At 36.6% G+C, this 27,669-nt stretch overlaps 5 protein-coding genes across 12 annotated transcripts in view; 2 read left to right on the forward strand and 3 right to left on the reverse strand.

The window, feature by feature from the left end:
• The window catches only part of LOC128865201 (zinc finger protein 628), a 30,092-nt gene extending 25,629 nt beyond the window's left edge, over nt 1-4,463 (reverse strand). For 2 of the 8 annotated variants that reach the window (XM_054105313.1, XM_054105317.1), the window contains exon 1: nt 4,031-4,463. The gene's annotated coding sequence lies outside the window, so the exon portion shown is untranslated. Of the gene's footprint in view, nt 1-177; nt 267-895; nt 1,127-2,090; nt 2,444-4,030 lie in introns of those variants that run through there. The other 6 variants (XM_054105321.1, XM_054105314.1, XM_054105316.1 and 3 more) reach the window with 6 other exon arrangements.
• A 594-nt stretch (nt 4,464-5,057) lies between these two features.
• Nucleotides 5,058-8,385, forward strand: LOC128862753 (conserved oligomeric Golgi complex subunit 5). Its single transcript, XM_054101459.1, has 4 exons — nt 5,058-5,166; nt 5,230-5,800; nt 5,864-6,940; nt 7,103-8,385. Coding segments are annotated over exons 1-4 (2,223 nt in total). The 5' UTR covers nt 5,058-5,164; the 3' UTR covers nt 7,676-8,385.
• Nucleotides 8,386-9,439: 1,054 nt separating this feature from the next.
• On the reverse strand, nt 9,440-14,255 carry LOC128862754 (serine/threonine-protein kinase TBK1). The gene is made up of 9 exons (XM_054101460.1): nt 14,053-14,255; nt 12,955-13,981; nt 12,733-12,884; nt 12,533-12,660; nt 12,397-12,472; nt 11,203-11,327; nt 10,601-10,778; nt 10,261-10,542; nt 9,440-10,194 (listed from the first exon to the last, which is right to left on the reverse strand). Exons 1-9 carry the CDS (start codon nt 14,134-14,136, stop codon nt 10,075-10,077), a joined length of 2,172 nt encoding a protein of 723 aa, XP_053957435.1. The 5' UTR covers nt 14,137-14,255; the 3' UTR covers nt 9,440-10,074.
• Nucleotides 14,256-16,412: 2,157 nt separating this feature from the next.
• LOC128863283 (ragulator complex protein LAMTOR3 homolog) lies at nt 16,413-17,231 on the forward strand. The gene is made up of 3 exons (XM_054102385.1): nt 16,413-16,618; nt 16,685-16,877; nt 16,936-17,231. Exons 1-3 carry the CDS (start codon nt 16,575-16,577, stop codon nt 17,071-17,073), a joined length of 375 nt encoding a protein of 124 aa, XP_053958360.1. The 5' UTR covers nt 16,413-16,574; the 3' UTR covers nt 17,074-17,231.
• Nucleotides 17,232-17,742: 511 nt separating this feature from the next.
• LOC128863282 (glucosidase 2 subunit beta) lies at nt 17,743-20,004 on the reverse strand. Its single transcript, XM_054102383.1, has 2 exons — nt 18,845-20,004; nt 17,743-18,759 (listed from the first exon to the last, which is right to left on the reverse strand). The coding sequence occupies exons 1-2, from the start codon at nt 19,839-19,841 to the stop codon at nt 18,143-18,145; spliced, it is 1,614 nt and encodes a 537-aa protein (XP_053958358.1). The 5' UTR covers nt 19,842-20,004; the 3' UTR covers nt 17,743-18,142.
• Nucleotides 20,005-27,669: the final 7,665 nt, after the last annotated feature.

A 27,669-nucleotide genomic window follows, 5' to 3' on the forward strand; every position in this document is an offset into this window, starting at 1 on the left:
AAACTAAACTCACATGTCTACCTAATCAATGTGAAAAAACTATACGATTTAAATGGTTATGCAAGCATAAAAAGTAATTGTAACTAAAATCTACTTGATATCCATATTGAATTCTTATAATTTAATTTATATAGAATGATTTAATATTATACCTGAAAACTTTATTTGCACATTTACCTACTTGTCTGCTAAGCTACTATTTGTTTGCTGCATTAACCCCCCGCCTTAAAACCTGAAGATTTTGTATTATAAGAAAAAAATATTGTGAAAAATAAATAAAACGAAAAACCGCCTAAATGACTGAGACTTCGTGACCGCCGTTAACGTCTCTGCCACTGCCTCTGCCTTTATTATTGCCTTTTCCTCTCCTATCATTCCCCATTCCAATCTCTTTTCAATAGCTCTTATTGCCTTGCCATTCGCTTTACTCACATTGCATGCAATTATGTGTCGTATGCATGCATAAAGCGATATATGTGCGTGTGTGTTAGTGCGTTCACTTCCAATTCGCTCTTTTTGTGCTTTTATTCATAAAAAAAGAGCTTCCTCTCGCTCTCGCCAATGCCCCGCCGCATCAAGTTAGAACAGAACAACAAATACACCGCACCGCACTACTGTCAATGAGACAAACAACTACACAACTATACAACTATAGCACACCCGACCCCTTTCGACAAATACAACGTAAACGACTTCAGCCCGCATATTGCCCAGTGCTTTTTTTGTTACTGTATTTATTTAAACCATATGCAAGTACTTGAGAAATTGGAAATCCCAAAATAGTAGGTAAATCATTAAGAATTCAGATTTTGCCAATTAAATATAAATATAAATAAATAAAATATATAATTTATGAAATCAAAGTCATATAATCAGGTTCTTCAGCAAATTTTACATCATTTCCCCCTCATTCCAATTAAAGTTCTTCTCTTTTACACTCTCCCTCTCCCAAAATTGCTCGAGTCATCGTCATATGTAGTTATCAGCATAATCCACTGCCTTCGTGTTATTCTGCTGAATTAAGACTTTGGTTGTAGCTGCGCTGTATGTTCTATTGCATTGAGGAGGTTCCGCCACTGGTCACTGTTTAAGACGTTTTAATTACGTTTTCCATTATGCTCAATTAGAGTGCATTTCATAATTGTTTAATAAATAAATAAAAAAATTACATATCGAGCAAAAGGTAAGGCAAGTAAAAATATTATGATCTCAATAGGCTCACTAATATTTGTATATACCTAGAAGGCAGTAGAAGAGCTCAGAATTTTTGTAGTAGTTTCCAAATTGAACTATACAAAATTTGCCTATGTATATGATATGCAATAGGATTACCAAGAAAGCGGCTTTTTCATCAAAAACCTTTTGTCACGCACTTTGTACGATAATAAAAAGCTTAAACAGATAACCGAAAGCATTTCGAGCGCTAAATGTAAGTTTCGAAATCAGTTCAAGCCATATTATTCAATATCCGATTTCAGAATAAAGCTTTCCAAAACGGTTATACTGACGTAACATACCTATTTGACCTTCCCTGACCTTGACATCCCCCACCTACTAAAAATCTTTGAAGTAACCAAATTATAACTACCATTTAAAACTTGCTCGACTTTATTTGTGCATATGTGTTTGCGCCCGAAATTAAAGCACATTCCCATATACCAACAAATCTTAAATATTTAAGTAGCAAATTTCACCGTCGATCGCGTGAAATTTTGCACTAAATAAGTAACAAAGAAATAATATTTTTTTAAAAGCTTAAATATTTTCATTCACATATGTATTTAAACTAAATTTTACATACAATGGCACACAAGAGTATATGGGAGTAAAATATTATTATATACATATTTAAGTACATGTATATGTGTATATGCACTTTGCGGGCACGGCAACGGGCGGCTGTCGATTTCTTGTTACGCACAACCTAGCTACATTTCAAAGCTCATTTCGTTTTCCCGCATAAATGCAACCCTGCCTTCGGCTGCCTGCTCGCTCGCTCATCAACTTGCTTGTTCATTGCTTCCCAACTCAATTGCTCCACAGCCAACCAGGCGAACATTTACCCACTCACACACTAATGTATTTAATACCTGATACATATTTACAATTACCAGAATGACACGATGACGTTAATAAGTCGTCTTTTCAGTACATTTTAATTTTTCGTCTCTTCCATTTCTATACATATATTATTTTTGATTATTTGTTCGCTTCACTTTACAAGAATTATGACAATCACTCATTCCGTGCTGATTACGAGTCACTTGATTTTCAAAATTCCTTTTCTCGTACCCAAATTTTGCACTTTACACAATATACATATGTACATGCATTAGTTTCAGCAAACATATTTTTCTTCTATTCTTTTTTTACACCAAATATTTTATGAATATTAATGTTATGCATATTTAGAAAAAAATTACAAATTTTTATTTGAACGAATATGCATACACTGTTTTTTTTTTTAATATTTTTTCTTAATGGGACGCCATTGAAGAATAACTTTTGAATTAACTTGATATGGAGGGGAAGAACTTTGGTAGCAAGCTAAAAACAAGGAAGAAAAAATTCGAATAGAACGAAATACGTCAGCGGAGGTGAGACGACGAGTTAAGGTGCGTAGACTGAACTCAACTGAACCGAATAAGGTGAAGAGAAGTGAAGAGAACTTCATCGCAATCGTTGTTGCCGCCGCCACCACCGCAAGCTTTGCTGCAAACGTATGTCGATGAGACAGAGATGAGAACGTAGAAGCTGGTAGAAGCGTAGAAGTAGCAAATGTACGTACAACGAGAATGATTGACGCTCAATTTAGTGCACTCACACTAATCGGCCGCTGCGCCGTCGCGCGCCTCGACAGACAATTGCGATTACATATTCTTACTAGCTCAGAGTGAGGGGCACTAAACAACAGTGTTGTGTTTCTTATTGGGAAAGGTAGTGACAACGAATATAAACGACAGACAAACTGTTAAGGGGTCATGGGGGAAACATTCCATAAGCTACATGATAATTTCAAATATCTCACATTGCTTTTTAGATGCTTCAGTATAAATATACCTTCGTTTACCACTATTTAATGCCACTATATTACTTTCCTCTATCCTCTTGGTTGAGTTAATTTTATATCCATACGTGTACCTATTTTCAATGTCGAATAGTCAAATTTTCTTTTTCGTACATTTTTTATACAAATATCAGTATATAAAATATATTTAAATTAATAGAATTATAATCAATTATCAATGAATAAAAAATAGATAATGTGATTAATAAATCTATGTTTAACTTTTCAACACTATTATTCTTGTTTTTAATTCGTATTTAAAAATTTCATCCAAATTATCAAGGTAGTTCACCTTGTTCTGATTCAAATAGTATAACTCAACAATATGTTATAACGTTTATAAGAAAATTTAACACCGATAAAAGTAAATTTTTTGTTTATAAACAAATACTAATTGGGCATAAATCATGTTGACCCTTCTTCGCGGCGGCTTCGGCAAAGCACTTCCCCTCCCAAGTTCATATTTCCCACTAGACAGCAACACTTTGCTTTGCCACATTATTTCAAGAGTCGCGACCACCATACCACTACTAACACAACGTAAATCGCTGCCGCCATTCTAATCAGCTTCAATGGAACAACCGCTGAGCTGTGAACGACGCATGCCCGCAAAGGTCATCCTCAAATATTTAGGGAGGAGCAAGTGGGAAGGCGTTTACGCGCTCTTTACATTATTAAAGCATATGTTTTGTAAATTTACTAAAATAAAGCATATAGTTTACACAATTCATAATATAAAAACCCAAAAATCGTAAAGTATTTATTTCCACTAACACATCCGGACTCTCATTGCAAAAACAAATTCTGATTTGAAGTAACCACATAGCTCACAATTTCATACAGCCAATTGTAATAAGTGAATAAAAACTATTTTCGCAATTAATTTTATGCACTTAAATGTTATTTTTGTTTGTTAATTCTTCCAAATATCTTATAAACGTAAACAAATGATAAAATTCGTACCATTCGATCGTTCAATCCAACGCTGCTACATCTGGCAGCACTAGCAGACACCACTCCCCTCTGCTGACGTTGCTCTTGTTTAAACGAAAACCGATGATTCCTCAACGAATTAACACATCTCACGAATTCTTTAATGGCCGCCGCCACCACCTTCGTCGTCGAAGTCCAAGTTCTTGTCTTCTCAAATGGTCATTTCACTTTCAGAAAATTTATATATACTTTACTTCTGCATTTATTACTATTGAGTCTGCACATTTGCACTTCAATTTTATTTACACAAATCTTCCCTTCCCACTTTAGCACTTCAACCACTTTTTGTTGTTTTTAAAGCAAATTTCTTATCGGAATAAAATAAAAGTTTAGACTTTTCCAACGAGAAATATTCTATCCGAACTTTTCAACGAATGCAAGTTTTAAGGACGCTGCCATACCTTTTTAAACGTTTGTTCTGTATTCCGTTGCCAGATGTTCAGCATTTATTCACTTGAGAAGTAGTGCAGCATTTTTGATATCATATAAAATGTTATTTGTTGCTGATTATGGGAGGATCAGAACTATAAAAGGAATTTCTGTAGATGATACTGTTAGTATGTAGCTAAAGAAAGTCGCTGAGTCTGAAATCTGAATCCACAGTTTCACAGGGTAAAATTCAATTGGCAGACATTTCAACAGCTTAGATACAATTACGCACATTGCAAATACATAGTCAAATGCAAAGACCTGAGTGCATTTTGTTATTAAAATTCGTCCTATAAATACTACGTATCGATGTAGCATAAACAATTTTTTAACCGATTTCAAAATGTATGTAAGTCAGGGTCGTACCCATCTATGTTGACTAGCAAATTTATATCCCGATATTTTCGTCTGTTTTATGGCCTGGATGTTGTATTATTATTGGTATATACTGTCTTGTACAGAAAACAAGGAACTGATCAAATGACATTTCAAATCTCCCTTTTTTTTGTTTTGTTTTGGCAACTCTAATAACTCAAGGCAATAATAGAAATAATTAACCAATTCGGTAGCACTATCATATGGTAACATTATTTACATTTTTGTATTTGACTATTTATTTTTAAAGTGGTGTTTACGGTATCCTTTTACTTCAATTAATTAATTTAAAAAACTCAAATGTAAGTAAATAAAATACACAGAAAGTATTCTCTGCATTATATCTAATATTTTTCCTTATTCAGGGTAGATTTAGAATTGGATGACGAATCAATCACCGAAGTCGATGCCAACACGACAATTCAGGAACAAATCCAAGAACTTTCAAAGCGTCTTCAAAATGTGAATGACGACCTGCACCAGCAGGTTCGTGAAAAACATGGTGCTTTGTTACAACAGGCAACACATGCTGGCCGATTTGATGTTGCCCTGAACACCTTGGCAAATGATGTAGAACAAATTCGTGCAGCCGGCCAACGATTAAAGACACAAATCGATGCCCAGTATCAGCACGTTGATAATCAAACTCGTATTCTGGGACGTTTGCACGAATTATCTCATCAACTTCGCTCGGCTGGCACACTACTATCGTTGACGGCCAAATTACGCGCAACAAAGGACGTACTCAAGCAAGCAGAGATACACTATGAATTGGGACAATTGGTAGATGATGAGGACTTGAAGCAAATCGAGTTTGTGCAAAATGCTCGTGCTGAAGTAATAGCCTCGCGACAAAAATTAAGAAATTTAACACAGATGCAGTTAGTAACGGGTTTGCAAGAAAGAAATGAAGCACAAGTAGTCAACTCACTTAAGGTATGCAATTACGTTAATCCGAAATTTCAAAAAAAAGCTATTTTAACTTTCTTTCATTTGAAGATATTTAAAAACTTCAACACACTACAAAAGTCATTAGACAACTTAGTGGCGACATTCGTCACGGACTTGGAGCAATCGCTGAGAGAATGTTTTGCTGGTACCGACATTTCCGTATTGAACAAAGGTGAAACATTTAACAACGCCTCATCAAAGACAAGCAATTCTATGCGTGGCCCAGGAAAAACCCCTATGTTAACCACGACTCAGAACTTCAGAGCCAAGTTTTGGAAATCACTGCATTGGCTATTGTATGAAGAACTTTATGAAAGTTGTGAGCAAGTAAATCTACTAAAGCGGGGACTGGATCAAATAAGGCAGTTCGGCTTCGATGCCGGCGAGACATATGATATACACAAGAATTTTTGGCAAGCCGTACAAACGCTGTTGAAAAAATCTTTTGTCGAAAGTCCTGCCCACGTGACACAAACATTGCAAGAAGGTTTGGCAAAATTACTGACGTCAGCTCGTGGTTTGGAGGAGCGTTTGGATGGTGAATTTCTATTCGATAATGACATTTTCTCTACACTGGAGGTAGGCTATATAAGCAAGTGTGCCGCCAATATGAAAGCTTGTCTTGCTGGGGTCGATCTGCCCTCAAATGAAACGGTTGATAATTTTATAAGAGTAGCATCTACTGAAATCAGTGCTGCTCTAATTGATACACGTTTAACAAATTCAGTAGTAGCTGTCTTCATTGCGTGTGGCAAAGAGCTTTGCACGAAACTAGAAGCACAACTTAAGTTGGGAGCTGATGCCAAACAAGTAGTCGACATTCCAAATTTTCAACAAACGCAAAATGTGCTCTTAGCTAATATTCTGTACTATTATAAAGATTCGGCACGTCGAATGTTGGCCGACTTGAAGGTGCACTTTACCAAATCGAAATCAGCTGCTCATCATGATATTGTAAAAGCATTAGAACAGACGGATATTTTGATCAGTACCATACTACAACAGATAATGGACTCGATTCTGTCAACCATAAGTATTATACTTCTCAGCATGCATCGTGAACCGGGACTTAATTTAGAAAAAATATCAACATCAGGTCCATCAATGTATATGAAGGAGTTACAGGTAGGATATTTTTTGAAATAGAACTGAATAATAAACTTCATCATCGCTCAAACTATAAACGGGTATACCGTAAACCAAAGACATTAAAATATTTTTGCATTTTTTAACAGAAACATACGAAAATATTTTATCTTTCCACGACTGCATTTAATTTAATTTCAGGAATTCATAAATCGCGTCTGGGTAAATCACATTGGCCCGTTTGAAGATAAAGAAATAGTTTCGAAATGTGGACACGAATTGGCAAAACGCTGCATTGAACTTTTCGTACACAATGCAAGCATTTTACGTCCGATTAGTCAAGCGGGACGGCAACGCTTGAAGAGTGACTGCGCACATATGGAGCAGGCGCTTAAGCCAATTTGCGCCAACTTGCCTGATTTGGGGAATCCAGCACGATTACTACGCGCAATGTCTTTCCTAATTGTGCAACCACCCGAAGAATTGGTGAAGCAAAGTGTGGGTAGTGAGTTGCTGGTGCCCAGCTACATTGTATTGTTTTTGTTATTCGGTCACGCTGGCGCTGAACTTCAGAGTCCACATACTACTGCAAATTGGTCGAATGAACGGTTAATCGAGTGGCTCGAAGGGCACACATCGGAACGTGAAAAGCTAGAATTAATATCGGGCGCATTACAGCGTTACCGTGATCAGGTTAGAAGAAAAAATAGTGAACAATATGACGAGATATATCCATTAATAGTGGAATTTTTCGAAAAAGCTTTAAAAGCATAACTAATTAATCATTTATGTTTATCAAGATTGACTTAATAAAGTAATTACATAAACTCTCTACTGTGGATTAATGTATAATACATGAAAATATAATAAAGGAACAGCGGCTTTCTTCAAGACCTTTGTACACAATTCTGAACAAGTTAGGATGAGACGCAAATAATTTTCTCAACCACTCCTACACCTAACACTATATTTTTCCTGAGAAATGTGAATTTTCACCTAGAACTTTTTACCGTGAACCTCACTTTGTATTCCCTTAGGTTGTACTTTGCGTATACCTATCCACAAAAAGAAAATTCATAAGCATCACAAGGTATTCCATTTGTCAATTCAATTCGATACTTGACGGCCACTACACGCAACGCCTCTTACACAACTTTGCCCGGCTGTTAAAGTGCGCTCACTGCTTTCAGCGCTAGGCTAGACTTTGTCACCAACGTTCCCACGACAGTCGGTTCTACGTAACCGGAACGACCCGGATTTATATCCGGCCAAGGACTGTCACTTCAGCAATATTCCTCGTATATGCACGGGGAATGTTTATGCTGCTACAACAACAACAACAACAACTTTGTCACCAAAGCTGCTTTGGTCGGATCTAAAAAAAAAGAGGAGAACCATCCTCCAGGTAATTAATTACGTTCTGGAAATTGTGTCAGTTTAAACTCTTATTTATCCAGAATTAGCCGACTTACTCAACATATGTACAGCATGTGATTGTACTCCGCATGACAGTAATCATCTCTTCATATGCCCACTAAAACCCATTTCTCTAACGCCCCCTTTCCTATGGTCCCACCCTGCTTCTTAGGTCCACCGTTAGATGAGATACATAAACGACGACTGATTATTCCATTACAATAGGCACCATTTCGTAAACTGTTGCAACAACAACAACCGCACGCCTGGCGTGGATGGCGAACATGAATAAATAGCGCCATTTAATATATTTTTCCTGTTGCCACGGTAGTCGGTTTTATGTTACTAGAATGACCCGGATTTGTAACCGTCACTTCAGCAGCATACCTCAAAAATGTATTAGGAATGTAGATATTAGGCTGTTTCCATAATAGCAAACCTTTTCCCTTTGATACGCTGAAGTTTTTCGTGTGTTAGTAACCAGATACAACAGAGGTAGGAGGTAACCGTCATCGAATTCATCATCACCTCAGCTGCCTCGTGAAGCCCGCGTTATCTTAGCGCAATGACATGCCACTAACTGCTACAACAACAACAAACATACTGATTGTGCGCAAAGTGGTGGTGGCACAGCACCAATGATATGGCCATAATAGAGTAAAATCGGTGGTTACAGTCTTTGGCCGTGTAAAACCGCCAGTTGAGAGAATGAGTAGGTTAATCATCCGATACACAAACCAGCCGGAAGTTAAAACAACATAATTTTGTAACATTATAGTTGTGCATTTGGTAAAATTTGGAATATACAAAAAATACTTAACATAAAAGAAAAAAAAAAATCAGCTTACAGTATATTTAGCAATTCTCTCCAAATCTTTCATACCTAACTGACGTGGAAAATTTTGAATATAATTATTTGAACTTTCTTACTGTTAAAGATTATAACACTAATATTATGGATAGCCCTGGGATCGTTGGATATGAAAGTTGGAACTAATAAAGTGTACTACATTCATACCTAATATAGCAGTGCATTTGTATATTTTATATTTTAAAATAGTAGAGAACTACTAAGTAATACCCAGGACCCAGAAAATGAAAAATAAAATATTTTTAAATAAAAAAAATATGAACCGAAACCAAATACGTGCATAAATGACAAATAATCGATGCAGTATAACATTATTTTGATTTACGTTACAGTTAAGGAATAACAGAACATGATTTCAGAATAAGTACGACCAAACTCGCTGGGTTAAAGTAATCTTTCTCACCTAATCTTCAATTTTATCATTGATCAAAATTATGCGGGTAGCAAAAATGAAAATTATTATGAATTTATCAAGGCGCATTCATTTAAGGTGGTGGCATTAGACCAACAACAACATTTTGTACTTTTGATTGTCAAAGAAAAGTATAGACAAAGTAGAAAACAAAGAACGAATTCGCCATGTTACACTCTGGACTAACAGCCAGACACGGCGAAAGGAAAAAATATACCAGCTGCTTTCCTTTAATAGATTCGACTTGGAATTTATAAAATCGTCACAACTGCAAGAAATTTTTTCGACAACAAATCTTTCAAATTAAATTCAATAAAAAACTATTTCGAGAAAAAAAAAACCGTTTAAACATGGAAAAATAACGAATACGCCCTTTAATGAATGTAATGAAAGTTTGAGGAAATACTTGTAATTCTGAGCCCTGCTAATAATTATTTTTCACAGTCTTATCTTATTTGTAGTGCAACAAATAAATTACGTTTTATTTTTTAGTGTTTCAAATTGCTTCACGCCACCCGACTCTTTTAGCCGATTTATGATTACTTCGTTTTGACGCATAATTTGCAATACTTCGTCATGTTGTTCTTGCATTTTCTGGAAAACAAATATTTTGCATACATAAGTTTTGTATTTCAAAGAAAAAAGTTTGTATGCCCGTACCTTCATAATATTTTTCTGTATATTTTTTGACAATTTATTATTGTTGGTGATTACTTTTGCATTTGCATCGGATTTTATTTCCGCTTTCAAATGATACAGCTCGTCGCGTATGTCATTTAATTTACGCTCATAATCACGCACATCCTTCTCCAATATCTGTGTTTTAAGATATACAGTTTGCGCCAGTTTATACCAATCGGCCAGACATTCGGCCATTTGTGCCACGGCGGGTTTCACATCGTCCAATAGCAGCGCTTTGATACGCTTGCCATTGCGATCTACCTATAAAGTTAGAAAGATGAAATTCATTGATGCTCGTAATGTTACCAAATCCGCTTACTTTTATCTTTTCTAATGCGTGAAATTGTTCGTCATTGTATGTTAGTGTGCGTGTAGCGCGATCACGCAATAAATGCTGCCACGAATCACGCAGACGCTCCACCAAGTATTTAGCTTGTGGACTGGCCCTAGTGCGGCATGGGCAGCGTTTGCCATGCATCGATGATGACCACTGATCGCTAAAATGTTGTGATAATTATTAAAATATAAGTTATTAAAAGCATTTATCAACGATATTTCATGAAACGAAATAATTTTGAAACGGCCATGCATGACGACTTTTGTTATCTGGAAGGCTTTTGCAAGGTTCTAGCTTTGGAACGAATTATGACTAATAGGAACTTTTGCCTCCGTAATCGTTATTTCGAGCCTTCGGTAAGAGTAACATTGGCCGATAAGCTGATTAAGAATTGCTTGACCTTGAATATTTTAGAGGCAGCAAAAGTCTTCGTGTCTTTGAACTTTTTAATTAATGGTTAGCTTTTAACGATAATTGGGTCTTAAAACACACGCTACAACAACCAGCCAACCAACATGCATGATGATTTGCAGTTTCAAAGTTATTCCTTTTATTGTCTAGCTGTAACTACATAAAATACGTACTTGAGTGCGTCTTCAACAACAAAATGCTTATACATTTGCATTACCACATCAGCAGCATCTTCGAAATTCGGCTTCAAATCATATAGCGTAGAGAATATTGGTTTCAGTTCTTTGTCCGGTTTTGTCTACAATAATGAAAATATATAAAAAAAAATTATATTGATGTTTAAAATGTGCTTCTTTCGAAAGAATTGATGTATACTAGAGAAAAGTACGAATAAATATTTCAATGGCAGCAAAGCGAGGCAGCCAGTTCTATGTCGTTTCCACGACTGTCGGTTCTACTTTACCGAAACGACCCGGATTTATATCTGGCCAAGGACTGTCACTCCAGCAGCATTCCCCGTATGTAAGTATGGGGAATGTTTATGCTGCTACAACAACAAAAACATCAACAACAGCCAGTTCTATGTTACCAGATGACCCAAATTTATATCCGGCCTAGAACTGTCACTTCGACAGCATTCCCAAAAATATACGGTGAAGGTTTTATGCTGCTACAATAAGAATAATTTCTTACATTTAGATTTATTCGAGGTTTGCCCTCCAATCTCGTGGTCTTTTGTGCTCTCTACTCTTCACAGTACCTCATCTAAACCCAGTTTCCTTATTAAATTTAATATAGAGCTGGGTTGGAGTGAGCGTGTGTACCTTTCTTCTGGCTGCATATGGCCGAGATGTCTCAACCTTCTCCGCGCTATAGCGTTGCATTCAAGGAGAAGGTGCAGTGGAGTCTCCTGGGATTGGTCGCAGAAATGACAAGAGTAAGTGGACCATATCCCGATCATGTGCAGATAACTGAGCAGTCTGCAATGGCCTGTGAGAATGGCGGTGATCATTCTCAGCTCGTCCTTGGGAAGAGTTATGAGTTTTTTAAACTACTTTTGGATGTACGCTTTTAAAGCAACACGACTGAATCTCTTACATTTTTTTTATCTTGAGCAATTTTTTTCATTTTCATTGCGAAATGCTGTAAGCATTTTTCTTATCCGTAGAATTAACAAATTTAAAATAAAAATCCCCTTGTTTATGTCGCGTAAAAGTTAGTGACTCACACATCATTAAGTCATGGGTATTTGCTTGCATCCCATGCAAACGAAACATCAGAAAATTAGCAATTATAACCTGATAAGTATGCTGTTATAAGAGGCCCCTAGTTTTTATCAATTAGTCTGATTATTTTTGTAGACTTACTAAATTCGCAAGACGTTTAACAGCATCCGCATAATCAAGGGTTGTAGTCAATAGATTTTCTAAGTGCTTGGTTTTTCTGAAAGAAAAAAAAAATCGTTTATAAAACCTAATTAATTCACCGAAAATGTATAAATACTTTAATAGTAAAGTTATTGTTGTTATCAGCATCGCTATAAAGTTTTCCACTCCGCGTTTTATTAAAATATCCATAGAAGAAAACGTGTCTATGCGACGCTTGCATTCGTGGCCTACACTGCAAGCAGCCTAAAACCAAAAAAATAATAGCAATAAATAATGTAGGATGAAATGATTTCAATTCGTGGTAACTTCTCTGACCTTAGCAAGGCTTGCGTCATTCTCAACCGACACGTTGTTGGGGAAGACGGGAAACTTAGGCAAGTCCAATTGATGTGGTAGTTGCACATTATTGTCATCATTACTATATAAAAATATTGGACTTTCCGTCGTAGTGGAGGGGAAAGCCTTGGCTTTAAACCGTGGAAGAGAAAATGGAGGTTTAAAGTTAAAATTATTTCTTGCTATCACTTATACACTTACATATGGTACTGGACGCCACCTTCTTTTCCAAATGCTCATTGCTAAATAAAAGTATTTGCTTTTCTATAGGCACTTCAGTTTGTAAGAAAATGCGTTCACGAAAGTTGTCGATTTGTTCGTCCGGTTCAAGGAACACTTCCACTGAAGTAGTACGATTTGTGAAGAAAACATGCAATACGATTTTACGCAAAATTAAAGTAACCTCCTGAAAGAATCGATCAAACGACCAAGTCTTTTCACGGTTCTTTTCTAATAAACCAGCTAAAAGCGGTGTCACTAATGTTTTCAAGCCCTCTGATAGATGACAATATGACGGCAGCGTAGTTGACCACTCAATTGGACCATTCTCGGATAATTGTGTACCCGAAATGACGCCAGACGCTTTCTTCGTGGTGATCTGATGCATGGTTTCTCGATTTTTGCGTCCACCAAATGGACGGAAGGGTAAGTTTCCCGTAGCCACATGGTACAGCGTGACACCAATGGACCACAAGTCTACATTTGCCGTAAACGAACGATTTATTTGTTTACGTAGCACAGCACGTTCGTACATATCCGGATGCAAATACTCCTCCGTGCCGTATAGCGAAACGAACGCTTGATTATCGTCAAGTTCGCGTGCAGCACCGAAATCAGTTAACTTGTAAATAGTTTGTCCATCTTCAGATATGAATTTCATTATATTTCCTGGTTTAAGATCACGGTGCACTAAATTATTGTCTCGTAAATGCTTCATGCCAGCGCAGAGATGTTCAAGCACTAAGAGAAACTCATTCTCTGCCAGCCCGTATGAGTTTTCTGGGTCATCAAGTATATTGAAAAGACTGCCGCCAGTACACAATTCCATAACTATTACCTTTCCGCGCCCCTCTTGATCCTCTTCGATGGCAAGCAGTTTGACAATATTTTCGTGATGCAGTTTCTTGAGCGCTTCAAACTCACGCATTTGGACATCTGGAGGCCGCAAATGACTATAGGGATTGAATGTCTTGACGGCCACAGATTCACCAGTATTCTTATTTACACCCTGTTTGAATGATTATAAATTAATCAATGCTTTGTTTTTGATGTAGGAAAAATTGGAAAATAAGCATTTACTTGGAAAACCGATCCAGTTGCTCCTTTCCCTAGCACACTTGTCGTGCACCATACATAATTAAGTGAACCTCGTAAAAAAGCCATTTTCTTTATATATTGGCTTTTTTCCGGCTAGTTATAATAAAAGCAAACACCGTAAAATTAATACTTTCCAAAACAAAACTAACTTGTCTAATTTAAGGATGGAAGATATGTGAAAGTTATCGATATTACTCAAAACAATGGTGCTTGGCTTTGTCGGACTCTCAATTTTTCATGTATACAGGGTCGGCCTCTTAATAATAGGCATTGTACAAAAATACAAGTAAAAACACTCTTCTTCTTCCTAATTTTGGACTGGCACCCTTGGTGTGAATTTAACAGGTAGTCAGGTGTGTGAGGATGTGACTGATAGGACTTTTTGCTTGAGTCTATTGGCGAGGTTGTTATGCCAAATTAGAATTTGTATGGTAACATTAAAAACAATAGAATATCGACAAAAAAAGTAATAATTTTAACTTTGAAAATTTACAATAACAAATATTTTGAATACGTAACTTTTTTTTATTACGTAACTTTTTAGACTTTTTGACAAAATTTTCTATGACATTTAATAATTTTTCATGCAACCATGTTACATAAAAGAACGTTCTGAAATCAGGTGATCTCAGCTATGGGCATTTTTGGCAACCAGCTGATAGTCTTTTTACTTATGGATCTATACAACGATAATATATTAGGTCCCAAGCACTTTGTTGCAGCATACTATCACGGAATAACTTAGAAGAGAAGAGCTACTGCTAAAGCTAATTGTGCCGGTTTTAGGTGATTCCCTACTGCGCTGATGCCACAAAATGTAAATTAGTGCAATTATCTGATGTTTTTTAAGAGCTTTAGAACTTAAAATTAAAGGTGTTACAAATTGAGAAATTGGAAATAAGCAAGATCCCGCTCTTCTCGAAGCGACAGAAACCATTATTCCTACTTTAAGCGGTCTTTATCAAGTAATACTATGTGCACTCATTCATGCTAGATTGCTTCCAATTTATAACGTAATTCCTTAATTTGTAAAAATAAGGAGATAAGCTACATAAAATTCCATCATTGGTAATCTTAAATTTAATAATATTTTAAAAATAACTTTTGGTGATCAACTCTGTGATATTCCATTATCGATTAGTTTGGTGAAGTAGAAAAATTAAATGAGAATGGGTACAGGCAAGTAAAAAATGTGAATAGAGGCAGTTTTAAAAATCATCACCATAGAGAGCCAAGCTAATTTTTTATTATATAATATATAGCGAGAAAACGTACACAAATTTAACAGCTAATTCAATTTATCTTAAAAGTACGTTATCTCGTTTGAATCGTGTTCATTCGTTAGCCAGTCTATATAAGGCCTCTTGTTTTCGCCAAAACTTAGCAAGTTGCGAATAGATGAAGCAAATGAACATATGTCGGCAAAGCGGAAGAGAACTGCTTTAAATTACATGTGCTGGTAAGGCAGTGCAGCCTAATGAGCTATAGTCATACCCACTAGCGGCGAATCTTACTCGATAGCTTTGTTGTTGCTTTCCATTGCAAATTTTTTTTCAAGTTAATTGAGCATAGAGATAGAGAGCCGGGAAATGGCGAATAGAAGAGGCCTTTAGTCAGATCAAATTCGTTTTCCTCATTTTAGAGGAGTCCCATCTTTGCTGATTGCGGCAAAATCTACGACTGTGTTGGGCATATACAAAAAAAAAATCAAACTTAGTAGTCAAATATACTCCCACAATTTTCCTTTAGATGATCAAATCTCGCAATCTATCATTCGTGGAAGCGCGTAAGAAAATCCATTATTGTATTTTTGTGGGACAGTGCTAAAACATATCCATGTGATATTATATTGGAGAAGAGACAAGGAAATTCATGAACTCACTAAATAACCACCAGTCGAAAATTCCACCGACGTGCCTTTATATACATGTAAATTTCTTTTGCACCATCGGAGCAGTAGTAGATCCTCCACCAAAAATCGAAAAGAAAATTTTTGAAAATATCTTTACGAATCATTTCGTTCATTTATGTTTACTTTCACATTAGACATTTCTTGGTTTTACGCATAAATAATCGATAAAACTATGTAGAACACAGAAAAGCTACCGAAATAATCCGAGAGCATTTCATAATTACTATTTAACAAAGAGAAATTGTGTAGGGTGGTTCTGAGGAAATGAGGATAATCTACTTATGTGTAAACTTATTACTAACCGACTCTGCAAACGAGTAGATTAATTACCGTAACCTTATTCGATAATCTCGCATATATGAACCTATTTTAAGTAAGGATTTCATGCAGGTTCGTAATGCAAAGTGAAAGATGCAATGCAACTCTGCCTTGTTTTCTTATCAGCTGTTTGTTAAAATTGGTTTTTGGTGGTATGCAAAAAGTGGTTTATTAGATTTACGGATTGTTTTGATAGGAAGTGAAGTTTTTAGTGTACGCAGTGGAATTTTTGGGCAAATATTACGTTTTGGGATTGTAGTAAATCTCTAGTAATATGACGGATGAAGTTAAGAAATATTTCAATGGGTTACTACACAAGTGAGCATTAATAGTACTGCAATGTTTTTTTGGGGTTTTAATGTTTTCGGAATTCATACTTTATAGGGTCAACGGTCTGTATGTAATACAAGTTACTGATAGAGATGGAGTACCATTGTTGCGTGTTAGTCAGGATAAAAATGTAGACTTTGCACTTATGCCGTCTTTCATTCCTACATTTGCAACGGCCAGCGAGCAGGCAGGAAAGTTGGGGTTGGGACGGAACAAAGTTATTATTTCGATGTATTCGAATTACCAGGTTGGATGACAAAATCTTGTATATACATGTGAATTTTAAAAATGATTCTTTATTGCAGGTGGTACAAATGAATAAACTACCATTAATTTTAACTTTTGTTGGGGGCGAGCATTGCAACAGTGGCCATATACTAGCTTTGGAACACCAATTAGATGCTCATCTGGAAGACATAAAGTTAGCTGTAAACGAAGCGTAATAATATACACATATACACATGTTCTGCCTTTTTCATATCTTTCTGCAACAATATACATGCAATATTTGACAATGACGGATTTTATATGTGCAAATTCAAATAATCATAAATAAGGAACTGTCGAACAAGACCAAAACAATAAAATTTTACAAGACCAACATTTTTGTTCGCACGATAGTCGGTTCTACGTTGTCGTAACGACCAGGATTTATATTCGTTGAAGGGCTGTCACTCCTGCTACATTCTCACATTCATGGGGAACAAGACCCCTGAAAGCCGAACTGAATTCGTATACAAGAAATGGCAAAAATTAGGACTAAGCCACACTGGTCGAAAATGATCGATATCTTCTTGCCTTTCTTGGCCTGGCGTATCGTTTGTTCGGATAATCGTTGGGCTTATAAAAAAATCAAAAAATATTTGTATATATATAATATAATTGAATTATGCATGCATCTTACAAAACCCATCACATATACTTATCACTTACCTACATAACGGAAGTATCCTGCATTTGTATACGGGCTAGGGCTGTCACTCCAGATGGATTTTCTAAAATTTTCTGGGGAATGTCACCAGCTTTCGTAATAACAAAAACAAGAGGCCCTTCCAGTTATTAGTAATGCTTAGCCCATTCCCAGTATAGGTTGAAATACATACATTTAAAAATCTATAAACATTGGTTTGAACCAATTAAAAGTGTTGATTTTATTTCATTCTGAAAATTATTACAGGAAACACTTTAATGTACTCTTTGTTATCTCATTTAAATGCAAGTGAAATATATTTACTAATTAATTATGTATGGTATTGTAAAAAGTGTACAAATAAATTTCCTGCTGGTTTGATATACAATCAAAGGAATGCTATAATGCTGATGATGCTCCTAAAATTCAATTACAAATTACATTTATTAAAGTTGCTGTGTTCACACTTTACGTTTTTTTCTCTTTACAATTAAAATAACACTAAGCACACATCTATGGGGGGATTCGTATTGAATCGCCATAATTATGTATGAGCATTATTTTTCTATTTTATGGAGTACTTTTCAACTTATTGGCTTTTTTTAAAGCTCATCACGTTGACGCGTATCATTCGCAACGACACCATCGCAAGCAGCTGGTGTTTCGAAAACATAGCTGTATTCACAACGGTTGGGCTCTGACACGGAGATAATCTTCTGTTCCAAGCCACATTTAAATTGTACAATAACTGAGCGTTGTGGACCATTCCAGCATGCAGCGCCATGAGCATACTTCTGCTTATCGTATTTCCTATCACCTTCTCCAATCCACTGATCATAGCGCCCTAAAGTGGTCTCTGAGCCACCGCTGCGTTGTTTTTGTGAAGCTCTTTCGAAGGGACACAGCGTATATACGTATTCGCGATCTTCAAAAGCGAAGCATTCCCCATCCAATGCAGCGTACTCCTCATTGGGTCCATAATCCTTAGCATCTTGGTCTGAAATGTCTTTAATTTCATTTTCGATTTCGCGTATCTTTTGCTCTGCTTCGGAGTAGGCATTTCGCGCTTCATTAGCCATCTCTATTAGACGCTTTGTTACAGGATCGTACTCAGGCTCGGTTTGTGATGCATCAGCCACACTTCCGACCCCAACATCCACTTCACCTTCTTCATCCTCATAAAGCTCTTCTTCACCATCGGCACCTTCATGTTCATGGACTGAATGGAATATTTTAGGGGTATAAAATAGTACACTACTGATAATACCAGATAAATGAATATCTCTTTTTGCCACTGCACTTACCTTCTTCGTGCTGCTCAGGTGTCTCGGTTTCTTGATTTGGATTTTCATCATCTTCCAGAATTGGTGGTTTGAAAATACCCTCAGCCAACATCTTAATTGGCTTAATTCGGGGCCACGACAATTCGCAGAATGAGTTTAAGTCGACGCGATGTCGGTCATCCAGGAAATACTGGGCTTCTTCAACAGTTACGATGCTGTTGCGATCGCGATCAAGCGTCATATCTACCATTAATTCAGTAATTTCAACGAAACCGTCTTTGTTTGCGTCATATTTAATAAAAGCCTCCTCTGCCTCATAGCGCAAGGTATGTGCGTCTTCTTGCAATCTTGCGGCTTCTGCGGCAGCAGCATCTTTTTCACGTTGTTGCTCTTTGTATATATCGAGTGCGTCTGATTCAGCTCTTTCTTGGATGTCTTTCAGTATTTGTTTTTCTACTTTTACCGCCTCCTGCTCATTGCGTCTTTGCTCCAGTACTTTGCGTCGTGCTTCACGATCAGCGCGCATTTGCTTTCCCCTGGCTATCAATTCCGCTCGCTTAGCACTACCGCGTTTATGTAGTTCGGCTTGAGTGCGACGTTGCTGTTCTTCCACTTGTTCTAGTTCTACGCAAGTATTAGGACAATTTACAGCACCCTCAGTCCATTCATCGCTGCCGTCGCAACAGTCACATATACCATCATTTACACGTGAACTGTGTATGTCTTCGGCACGGTGACCAAGGTTGGCACAATTGAAGTGGCCATTCGAACAGGCAGAAGTACCAGGCTCATCACTGCCGTCCGCACAATCACAGTAGTCATCGTTGATTTGGGTATGACGAATGGTTTTTTGGTTATCCAGACAAACCCAACTTTTATCCGTACGAGGTGTGTAGAGCGAGGCTTTGAACAGCGGTACACCGCGTGGACGTGGAACATCCGCTGTTCCCAACGTTACCGCGATTGCCAGCACAATTAGGGGTAGAAAAAACCTTCTCAATGAGGGTAATGCGATCATTGTGATAACTTTTCTAAGTTAGCGGTTAACTTTTAGTTAATGCCTTAATTACGTGGCCTTGATAACGTAATTTACTTTCTTTTGTACTAACAGCGCTAAACTTTCATCAACGACAAAACTTCGTGATAGTTGTAAATGATAAAATGACAGAAAGGAACAAAGAAATGTCAAATGCCGGCTTTATTTACAGAAATTGCTGGCAAAGTATCGAAAAGAGCAATCGATTGCTTTCGAAGTAACCGATTACTGTCAGTAGACACTTAACCCAAGTGTTGGCTTAAGAGGGTATCGTCCAATACAAGAGGGTGAAAAATATTCTGGAGTTGCTACTTAAAAGTACGTTCACATATGCAGTGATTTGCAATAAATCCACAAAAAGTAATAGAACCGTTCACATATGGCAGATTAGCTGCAAAACAGCTTGCTAATTGATGAAAACACAAAACCTCTTTTGGCGATTTCCACTGCTAGGTCTCGTAGTTGCGGCAGCTAATTCTATCACAAATTTAGAAGAAGTTTCACTGCTTCTTTGTGCCATTGGCATCGCTTTTTTTCTATAATTTGAATGTATAATAATAATTAAAGGCGGCCACCGTAGCCGAATGATTGGTGCGTCACTATCATTTGGAAGTGCGCAGGCTCGAATCTCCGTGAGTTCTGATAGCTTTCGCCCTCCGCCAGGCAATGGCAAACCTATGAGTGCATTTCTGCCATGAAAAACCTCCTCATATTACCGTTTGGAGTGGGCTTAAAACTGTAGGTCCTTTCATTTGTGAAACAACAATAAGACGCATACTACATAAAGGAGGAGCAGCTCGGCCAAATACCCAAAAAGGGTGTATTGGGGGAAAAGAAATCCGTTATTTTCTGGGAAGATGACTGTATGCCAACAGTTCGAATTTTTTCACCTATTTCTGTATTGCGGTCCGACAAGGTTCTTCACGATGACCTAAAAATGTTCGAGTTTTGCGAACCGTCTCTGCCAAATTTTCACCATTTTTATAGTGAATTTTAATAATTTCAATGCGTTGTTTAAGCATGTATCGTTCCAGTTTTATTAATGGCGTAGTTTCTACTTGTCAAATATCACAAAATGACAGTTTCAAAAGTGACATCTACCGAAATAGCGGGCTATTTAAAATAACACCTGTTATTGGAAAACACTTATTTTCATAATTAATGAGGTAAAGAGTGTTCGCACTAGACTAACAACAAGGTACGTTTAATTGCCAAAACAAAGTATTGGTAAATAGGTTCGTCTTGGCTTATACAAGTTACCACGAAATTTGGTTAAATTGCTTTCTCTTACTGGACAAATTTGTGAGGAGAGAGCTCAATTTGACAAAACTCAGAGAATTGCTTGGGAATATTGAGATATATGACATTAAACTAATAAAAACGAAATACCGCGTGCTAAATTGTCAAAGCACCAAAGCCTCCAAATTTAATTTTTTTCTTGAATTTGGTAGTGTAAATTACTTTCGCCTACTCCTCCTCTTCTCATACAAGTAATTTCCTTTGCTTTTGTTTGTTTATTTATGCTTATTTATACAGCGAATTTGGAAGGCGCAATCTCGTATTTATCATTCTTGGACAGCAAGAACTACAAGCAAGGAAAAATGCATATTTTGGCATTTAATTGAACGTTAGGATAAACTTCCCTGTTGAGTGACTCCTAGTGTCTTATGGCCCTGTATTCTTGGCATCACAGTGAAATGGGCTACCATCTAGCACTGCTATTACGGTATAGGTAATTCAGTACTGTATGGTAACGAAGAGTGTTTACCATGATGTCACCACAGAAGGAACTGCTGCAATACTATTTATCTTTTGGCCTTTATCTTAGTTGTGACCTTATACGACATTAGGGAGCAGCTTATGATCATACGTCTGATTGCTTTCTGGCGGGTTTGTAGATTTTTCTATTGCGTATCGCTGGTTCCAGTTTTGTTGTATTCACCTCTTTTTCAGTTAGTACTATGTTTAAAAAAACAGCTGTTAAAATTTCATGATATTCTATTCAACAGCTCGTGAGTTATTGAGCTAAGAGTGACACTACTTTTGTTTTCTCAAAACAATGGATCAAAAAGTATATCGTATTTTAATTTTACACTGCTGCAATGCCTGTGTTATGGGGACTCTGTTCCATTAGAAACTACAATAAAATGATGGTTTGGTGACTTAAAACGTGGAAACGAAGCACCGATGATGCTTAACGCAGTGGACGTCCAAATGAGGCGGTGACACCAGAAAACATCAAAAAATCCTCAAAACTGTTTTGAATGATCGAAAAGTTAAGTTGCGTGAGTTAGCTGACATCGTAAAGATATCAAAAGAATGTGCTGGCTTTATATTGCATGAGCATTTGACTATAAGAAAGCTCTGTTCAAAGTGGGGGCCGGCTTTGCTCACTGTTTTGTTTCGTCAAGACAGCGCACTGTGTCACAAGTCAATCAAAACAATGGCTCCCAGATCCTCCGTATGCGCCAGATTTGGCTCCCAAAGACTACTGGCTGTTCGCTCGCTGCTGGCCTGCTGATTTACTTGTAAGTTTTGAGAAAATTTCCCTTATCCACACATCTAGTGCCGTCGGTTAGTGATTTGAGGACATTGTTAGTAGCTTGCAAGGCGATGATGGTATGCCCTGAGAAGGAGAAAAGTATTTTACTGTAAGGAGGGTAAAATAGTTTGGAGGCGGAGGTAGTTCGGCTATGTATGGTAGGCAAAGAGCAGTGTAGTGAAGAATACGAGGCCCTGGGGACCCATTGTTTAATCATTCGCTATTTGGTTCAGGTGTGTTGAATGCATTCAATAGGTCATCCGCAACTAGGATTATCCTGTTACATGGCCGACGTCGGTTTTAGACTATCATTTATCTATCTGGTGATGGCCTTCCAAGCTGTGAAGATGATTTGAATTTTTCGGTTCCATGTTTTTTGCCACAGATGATGGGAAACGAGTTTGAGACGATTCCTTTTCGTTTACCTTCTTCCTTGGTTTAAGATGAGTGACCATCCTACCCATTTTACACACACCCAATACGATGAATTGCAGTAGTATATAGCGAAATTTAAGGCAATTATTCATAAAACTATGTGCGAAAGGTTTTCTTCAGCATTTTTAAAAGTTCCCAGATTTTAAGCCAAATTATTAGATTTAAATAGTTTACATCAAACTTTTTGTGTACTGGAAGAGCATAACTAAATTTTAATGATCGATTGCCACAGATGATCGATTGCCACAGATGATGGGAAACGAGTTTGAGACGATTCCTTTTCGTTTACCTTCTTCCTTGGTTTAAGATGAGTGACCATCCTACCCATTTTACACACACCCAATACGATGAATTGCAGTAGTATATAGCGAAATTTAAGGCAATTATTCATAAAACTATGTGCGAAAGGTTTTCTTCAGCATTTTTAAAAGTTCCCAGATTTTAAGCCAAATTATTAGATTTAAATAGTTTACATCAAACTTTTTGTGTACTGGAAGAGCATAACTAAATTTTAATGATCGAAACGAACTTATCCATCCATATTCCACACAGACATGCACTGGCGACTCACGAACCCAAACGATTATTGTTCTCTTGAGCCGAACTACATAGGTTGACATTCTAATCCATAAAACTAATAAGGGAAACAATTATTAAATATTAGTAATAACTTTACCGGAGAAAAGTTATTGTAACAAATGGTAGTATTCGTTTCTCTCTGCTAACAAAGAGGCATTGGATTCGAATAAGAAGGATAAATACCATAATAGCCCCCCTCCAACAGAATGGTCGTGGGTGCGAGTATTTAGTATGCACAGCGCGTGGAGGTGACAGTAAATTAGTGAAAATTACGTGCAAGATAAAAAGTTTTGCTAAACTTTTGGGGCTGATGAGAACTGCTAACGCCAAGTGATTGGCCGCCTTTAAAAGATGCTAAGCAAGGACACACACCCACACATCTGTAGGTAGAAGTTCGCATCGCTGAAACAACGATTTTTTTTACGCAGTGCTGTGAGTTTCATCGATGCTGCATCGCGACTGCTAATTATTATTTTTATTTTTTTAATTTGACTACGCTACTAATTGTGTTCGCCACCATTGCGAGTGTCGAGTGTCGAATATTTATAGGTTAGCACAGCTGCTAATGATGGCTGCTTCTTGGCTAAGAACCGAGTGCCGATGAGGGCTCGTTTTTATGATTATTCTTATTGAATAATACAAGTTTTTCTTTTGATAAAACTTTAATGGAATTTTTCGTTTTCATTTGTGGATATGTTGGATGTGGAGTTGATATACGACATGACAGTGTCAAATCAAGCGGTTGTATGCGATTTTTGGAAGGAGAACAAATTTTAATTGAGAGTAAATGGTATGGATTTGAGATTTTTTCGGAACTATGTACATATTTATGTATATAAGTATATTAGAAGAACAATTCCATTTTATTTTTACTTATATGTACTTAAAACATATATAAAATGCTTCCTGTTAAAATTAAAAAAAAAATGTAATTGTTTGTTAGTATTATTATTTATATACTAGTTGCAATACTATAATGTCTCTGTAATTTTTTTAAAATGCGTTAATAAATAAAATCAAAAAAAGAATTAAAAAAAAAACAATTAAAAAAAAATTAAAAAATGAATAAAAATTAAAAAAATGTCTAGTACTTTTAGAATAAATGATATTTTAACAGGAAATCCATCTTTCAAAAACCAACTGTTAACGTAAGGCCGTTTATTTTGAAAGATGAAAAAATCGCAGTTCCTATTTGAAATTTGTTTGAATTATTATCGCCTTTTCAATAAAAGTTTTCCAATTTTTTTTTCTTGCCAATGGCCGAGAAACTAACTTTCTAGGAAAACTAATGATGTCAACGACATTTTTGAGCCATCTGAGTAAAACTCTTCTAATTTCGGTAATAAATAGTAGTTCATTTGCTATGCGTTACAAGTCCGTATAATTATTCACGGCATACAAGGTGAAGTCCAAAATAAATAAGACTGAGCAAAAATAGAAACGACAGGAGCTTAGTTCTGATAACTTCGGGTTTATTTGTTCAAAACAGTCCTCTCTAGCCTCGATACACGGATACACACATGCGTAATCTAAAAGTTTTTCGGCAGAGTGTTTCAGGTCATTGGCCGGAATGTCCTTTAGGATGTCGGTGCAACCCTTTTGGATTGCCTCTCCGGCCGCGAAACGTTTACCTTTCATGGCCAAATGCAATTTTCCGAAAAGGTAGAAGTCACAGGGGACCATATCAGGAGAATACGGTGAGTGATTGATGGCTAAAATGCGACTTCTAGTCAAAAAACCAATCACAAGAGTGGATCGATGACATGGTGCATTACCATGCGATAAGCGCCAGCTTCCTCCTTCGCGGTAATCAGGGGGACTTCGACGAATGCGATGCAACAAACGCTTCAAAACGCCATGATAGAAAATTGCATTGACGGTTTGGGCCTTTGGCACGAACTCCTTGTGGACAATTCCCTTGGAATCGTAAAAGCAAATGAGCATCTACTTTATTTTTGACTTCTCCAAACGCGATTTTTTGGGTGGTGGCTCGTTTTGGGTCTTCCATTCGGCACTTTGACACTTAGTTTCAGACTCATGTTGGAAACACATCGTTTCATCACTAGTTACAATGTTGTAAAGGAAGTTCTCGTGTTTTCTCGCCCCTTTACAGAGGCCTTTCGAATGTTGTATTCCTGAGTTAACTTGTGCGGAATGAAACTTGCACAGACCTTTCGTAATTCCAAATGATCAGTTAAAATACGATAAATCGGTGTTTTGGAGAAACTCAACTCCGACTCCATGAATTTCAACGATGGTTTCGGTTCATTTTTGATAAATTTACAAACAATTTCGATGGAGTTTTCGGTGATTACTGATTGTGGGCGGCCCGTATGTTCATTGCCATTTATGTCCTCACAAGCATCTCTGAAACGTGTAAATTACTCATGAGCTCTGGCACTAGATAGACAATCATCGCCATAAACTTTTTTCATCAATTTAAATGTTTCGGTAAATGTTTTACCGATTTTAAAACAAAATTTAATATTAGTTCTTTGTTCTAAACTCATTTTTGTACCGATGACACAAACATACTGACACTTTAGACGCAATAACTTCGCTTCCACTGAATCGAATGCCACCAAGCTTTCACTGGAAGTCAACAAGGGATGCAACTTCCAACGCATTAACTCATTACAAAATGGCACCATCAAAAACATTTTTATGGACTTCACCTTGTAAATTACGTAATTTTTACATAGGCCCCTCTGTGTGACAAATTGAGGTATTCGAAGAGGAGATGAAGCCAAATGAATTCTCTGGTGCAGTTTTTTATGGTGATTTATGTTTTTTTTTCTATAGAACCCATGAAGCAATAATTAAAGGTGATGTAAGTAGCCTAATTTTCACCCTGTGTTAGCCATCATGAAGCTACTTAATAAATCCGTGTTGTCCTCTTGGAAAAGCTACTTTTTAGAAAAAGTACTCAAAAGTGTAGAAATTAAAACTTTTGCTGAAAAAGTTAACAGGCAATACTGTTTTGCCTATTCCATTTTGCTTAGACTTTCGCATCTTTCAATTCTATTGAAAGTTCTGTGAAAATCATTGTGAAAATTATAAATAGCTGCCACATAGCCACATTTAGGTAAGTCTTTTGTTGCAGATTATCAATCTAATTTTTTGTTAATAACTGCTTAAAATTTATATACACAGGTGTGATTAGAGCCCGTTGCTGCCACCAATACTTTGCGTTTCATCAAAAAAAAAGAACCCAGTTTTAAATAACAGGCTTTTATCCACGTAAGCATGATTTCTGTGACAAAAAATAACACTGACACTTAGCATCTTTTGACCAAAGAAACATACGAGGGTTGCTATTAATATTTCTGGTCTACAAAGTTTTTAGCAGTTTGACATTTCAAAAAAAAATTGCTTTATCGGCTTAATATATTTAGTAATCATTTAAGTAAATTATAAGAAAAAAAATGCCAAAGAATAAGAAAATAAACGGAAAAAAAGATTTCTTGAAGTGCTTTATTTTTAATAGCTTAAGATTTTTCGTGAAATAACATTTTAAGTAAATTAATAAAATTCAGATTTTTAGAATACTTTGTTTATATAATATTTAAAGTACAATAAAGGAAAACACTCAAAACACTACATTTTTCTTAACAATTTTCGGGGAAGATTTTATCAAAAATGCCTGTGTTTTCTTTACTATTAATTTTTGGATTGAATCTTTTAACAGACGAAATATGCCAAAACTAAGCTGTGTTTTGTGCCACAAAACGCGGACAAAAGAGAAAGTTAAGTTTGTTCATTTTGCATTGTTGGAATGAGCCTGAGACAGCCCCTCATTTAGTTGACTCTTCTACGCAAACAGAGTAAATTCTTTTTTATTTGAAAAGTGTAGTTTTATTTAAACGAATTTTGATTTAGATCATTTACCGATTTTCGTGTGTCTCAACTGGAAAAAGAATTGGCCCATCTTAAGGAACGACTACTGAAACTGGATGAATTCAAATCAAACGTCAGTCAAATACTTTCTGAGGTGCAAATTAAAAAGTTAGAAGACCCGACCAAAACAATTCATTGGGCTTGGGATGATATGGCATCGGCTATATCCTTGCATTCTGCTGGACGAAAGGCGTATAATTATTTATGCAACAAAGGATTACCTTTGCCTTGTGAGTCGACTGTCTCAAAATGGCTGCAAAAACTAAAATTTGAGGACGGTATTTTAAGTTTTTTATTGAGCATGATGCGCAGCGTAAACGATGCCCCGTTAGAAGATAGGTGTGTATAATAAGCTTC

This window comes from Anastrepha ludens, chromosome 5 (assembly GCF_028408465.1).
Source record: "Anastrepha ludens isolate Willacy chromosome 5, idAnaLude1.1, whole genome shotgun sequence".
Lineage (NCBI taxonomy): Eukaryota > Metazoa > Arthropoda > Insecta > Diptera > Tephritidae > Anastrepha > Anastrepha ludens.